Source organism: Egretta garzetta, unplaced genomic scaffold (genome assembly GCF_000687185.1).
Source record: "Egretta garzetta isolate BGI_Z169 unplaced genomic scaffold, ASM68718v1 scaffold238, whole genome shotgun sequence".
Classification (NCBI taxonomy): domain Eukaryota; kingdom Metazoa; phylum Chordata; class Aves; order Pelecaniformes; family Ardeidae; genus Egretta; species Egretta garzetta.
In genome coordinates this window covers 502,380-506,573 of record NW_009260402.1, presented here as the reverse complement: position 1 = coordinate 506,573, position 4,194 = coordinate 502,380, and the positions used below count along the sequence as shown (strand labels likewise).

The 4,194-nt window shown below is 55.2% G+C and overlaps 1 protein-coding gene across 1 annotated transcript in view; it reads left to right on the top strand.

Annotated features, from left to right (window-relative positions):
• The first annotated feature begins 2,114 nt into the window (after positions 1-2,114).
• Positions 2,115-4,194, top strand: part of ARHGAP25 (Rho GTPase activating protein 25) — a 23,495-nt gene continuing 21,415 nt past the window's right edge. The window contains exon 1 of the mRNA XM_009643386.2: positions 2,115-2,555. Coding sequence (XP_009641681.1) covers positions 2,495-2,555 — 61 coding nt within the window. The 5' untranslated portion in view covers positions 2,115-2,494. The remainder of the gene's footprint in view (positions 2,556-4,194) is intronic.

Here is a 4,194-nt window from a genome sequence, read left to right as displayed (position 1 = left end):
GGGGCGGCGGCCCGGCCTGCCGGCGGGGCAGCGCCGGTGCCCGTGGCTCGCTGAGTCAGACACATCATCTGACAGCCTCTGCGCCGGCGTATCTGCATCGCTGCTCGCATTCCAGCTGCTCAGCTGAAGAGCCCGCCTTTTTTTCTCCCCGGCCTGTGCCAATTTAATTAAATCAAACATCAGAACCTGCAAATTCCCAGTGGGAAGCCCGGTGCTAGCTGTGCTCCGTACCCAGAAAGAGCCTCAAGCCAAGGCTGCCTCTGTGCCGGCGGGTCTCACGCAACCCGCTGTCCAGACGCATTTTCCATGACATCCTGATAGAAGAGGGATAGAAAACCAAACCAAACAACTTCATGGCCTGAGATTTGCCCTTTTTAAGTTCCCCTGGGGCGTTCGGTTCAGGACCAGGCCACCCAGCTTGATTGCTAAAAACAACAACAAAAAACCCCCCCTGATCTCGTGATGTCCTTTCCCAAACCTGGAGGCAGCCACCAGGTACCCGACGGGAGCAAGCAGGAGGCAGCTGGAACAGCTCTCCGGGCGCTTGCGAAGGGCTGTTCTGGGGCGCCAGAGAGGGCTGAGCTGCGGCAGCGTAGCCACGCAGCCTTGGGCTGAACTGCACGATTTTGGGCTCAAACGCTTGCTGTTTCCTTTCCGGAGGAGGGGAAAGTGCCGCGTGACATCCTGTTCACACAGGCAGGTGGGGAAAGGCGGCTCGTTACGAGCTGCTGTTGGGCTTTCGTTAAAAAAAAAAACCAAAACAGGTTGAAGAGAAAAAAAAGAATCAAAATGCACGACTCCCTAGGGCTCCTATAGCTTTCTGCAGACGTTATTAAGAAGAGGAAAAAATGCTGCTGAATTCAGGGCTCACTCAGGGTCCTTCGCTCGGGGTACAGCAGAAACGGAGTAAATTCAGGCAGTTTGGGTCCAAAGCAGGATCATAGAATCCTAGAAAGTTTTGGGTTGGAAGGGACCCCTAGAGATCATCTAGGCCAACCCCCTTGGGGTTAACCCAGTTCAGGCTTGGGTACGTGCTGGGCTGCTCCCTTGCAATCACACCGCTTTCCACGCCGTCATGTTCCCTGGGCTTTCGGCTGCGGAATATGTGAGCCAGGGATCTCTGAGCTGGCTCCAGTCACTGCTCAAAGCAACAAATTCATTTTTCAGCTGCGATTAACCCAAATTAGCCCAGCAGGGTCCACCCTGGCTGTGCCGCAACCAGGCAGTCAGCACAGGCTCCGGCTCCTTCCCTGAGGGGCACATCCTCAATTTATGCTACGGGACTTAAAAAAAGCCCTTGCAAGCGTCTGGGTGCTGGTGCATCCCAGGCACGACGGCTGGGCTGCAGATCAGAACGGGAACTGATGGCCGCGTCCTCTTTCAGCTGCCTGCACTCCCCACGTCACTGTTTCTGCTTCTGTTCAGGGCAACTTCCCTCTCCGCAGGGCCTGGGCTTTCCCCGTACGGGGGGAAAACGGGGCTGGAGCCCACCATTAGCCCCCTGGGACACGCTGCCACATCTTGCAGCCACCCTCGCTGCTTTTTGCTCCATTTGGGTGTTTGTGAATGCAACAACCCTTCCTTGCATTTATCCTGCGTCTCGCGAGCTGCATCTCACTCTAATTGCACTGCAGTCTGCTTTGCGGATGCACAGCCCTTTCTTTTGAAGAAAAACAGCATTAAATGACATGAAACTGGACACACTCGCTGTTGTGAGCAGGGAAGGGCGCTTTGCTTGATCTGGTAGGGTCGGTACCCACATCCCCTGGCCTTTCCTCCACGAGCAGCCTCATTTCATCCCCATTTTGCTCGTACTGCTGTTACAAAATGGGTGCAAACCCCTTAAATCAGCTGTGGGGACTACTCAGCAGTTGCAATAAGAAAATGCAAAAGGTACCCGTGACATCCGGGCCGTGCGCACAGGGATGCATCGGGACATTCAGAGGCACCATCCTGTAGCATTTGGCCGTGGCCACCTGAGCCGCAGCCCGCTCTGCTTTGCTGCTGAGCAAAACTTTTCCCAAAACTCCGTGCTGGGCTGTGTCCTTCGGCGAGCGCTTTTCTAGTGCACCCGCGGCACCCAGAAGGACACCCACTTCCTCAAATGCAATGAGCAGCGTGCGGAGAGCAACCCCAGGCAGCCACACTCCAGCGCGGGCTGGGGCCAGGCTGCTGCGCCTCCACATCAGCCAAAGGGGGTAGCAAAAAGGGGAGCAAAAAAGGCGGCATCACCTCGGCATCGTCAGGGAAGCAAGACGAGAGCTTTGCAGGAAAGCAGGGCAGGAAAGTACTTTTATGGGGTTGTTCACAGCCGCTCTCAGAGGAGGGAGGAGGAAGTACATTGGCAAATCAACCCTTGCTGAGCCGTCGCTCTTCGTGGGGGGGATCGCACCCTGGACGCAGGATCCCCAGGGGACTATCAGAGCTTCATTTCAGCCCGTCTCCTAAGCAAGTTCCCCCTTGAAAAAAAAAAAAAAGCCCCTCCTGATCTAAAATGTCCCTCAAGCTGCCACGGAACTGGGATTTCAACCTGAAAATGGATGCTGCAAAAATAGGTACAGTGACTGTTTCTTTATGCCCTTCTGCTTCTGCTTCAGCCTTTCAGGTGCAAGCTGGGCCTGCTGGGGAGCCTGTGGCCAAGCCCAGCTGTGATTTTGGGTACTGCCCAGACCCAAACCCACTTCTGGCCTCGGTGGGGGGAGCTGACCCCCAGCTAATGCTTTCGAGAGAGCTGATGGTTTGCAAATGATTTGCAAGAAGTGATTTGCAAAGTTGTCACAGAGGGATGCTGTGGGAGCGTGACCAGGGCTGGGGCTCTGGGGCTGGAGCAGCGGCTCTGGGTAGGGTGGGAAACGGGGGGATCTGGCAGCATGGGACCCAAAATCCAGGTCTGGAGGGGATTTAAACCACATGGGCTCATTCTGCTGGCGCAAGCCTTGCAGGAGGTGAAGTGTGGGCCAAGAGGCGGACGGAGCAGTGCAGGCTGGAGGAAACAATCTTGCTCTTGCTCAGGTTCCTTTGCCCACCCCAACGTCATTGGTTTCCTCTCACGGGTGGTAAAGAGCTCTCTGACGCCTGTGCCGGGCTCTGTGCTGTGGGACAGCTTGGCTGTGTGATTTCCTGACTTATCTCCTGCCTCTGCCCAGGCTTTGCACGGCTCTCCTCCACCACGGGATCCATCTCCAGCATGAAAACCACTTGAGAATGCCTTTGGGAAGGAGTGAGGGATCCCTACGGTGGGCTCTGTGGCCAAAATATCATGGCAGAGCCAATGCCTACTTTTGGGTCAAGAAACCGGGGAGGGGATTTGGGGATGCTGCGGTTGAGGAAGGGGTGCACGAGCCCAGCCCTGTGCACACACTGAGGCAAAGGCCCTCTGTGGTCCTGGTGCCAGAACGTGGTCAAGGCCCACGCTGGCAACTTGATTTCTCCCTGCAGCAGAGAGATTTGGCCAAGCCAGTCTCTGCGGTGCTGAGCTCTTTCCTCCCAGCACCTTGAGTCAGCTTCCAAAGTCATCCTGGCTGGGTTTTCTTGCAAAGGCAATTTGGATTTCTATCTGAAGCTGCTTTCACTGGAGTGGTCCAACCATTTGCTTCACACAAGGTCCCAAATGAAGCACTGGTGGTCTCTGGCGGCCGCCGCTGGGGCTGGGCTTGGCAATGCACAGCAACATGCAGGATGAGACCCTGGGTGGTCCAGAAGCTTGCAGGCAGACAGAGGAAGCAGTGCCATCACCCGCACTCATCAGTTTGCAGGACAGCGGTGGAAAAAGCCTCACGCAGTTATCATAAAATCATCCTGGATTTCTGCATTGCCCATCCTTAGAATAATTAATATTTTTTTGCTCAGAGGCTGCAGAGCAGTCGGTAAATTCAATCTGTAGCTCAGAAAAAAAGCCCAGGGGACACCGAGCCTGTTGGCTGCTGGGAAGCAATGAGGGTGGAGATGGGACACAGGCTTGAACCTGTGTTGTTACCAGGAATTGCTTTTTTCAAGAAAATCTGCTTGTGATGAAATTCTGGGGGTTTTTTGTAGCTTGCAGCTGCTGCGAGCCCATGAGATTGGGGTGTGTGTGTGTGTGTGTGTGTGTGCACAGCTTGGTGCCTCGACTCTTCTCATGCTTCGGGGTTTCTGGCTGGGGGCACCAGCCGCTGCCATCTTCAGGGGTGCAGCAGGGGTGTTACTTTTTTGTTG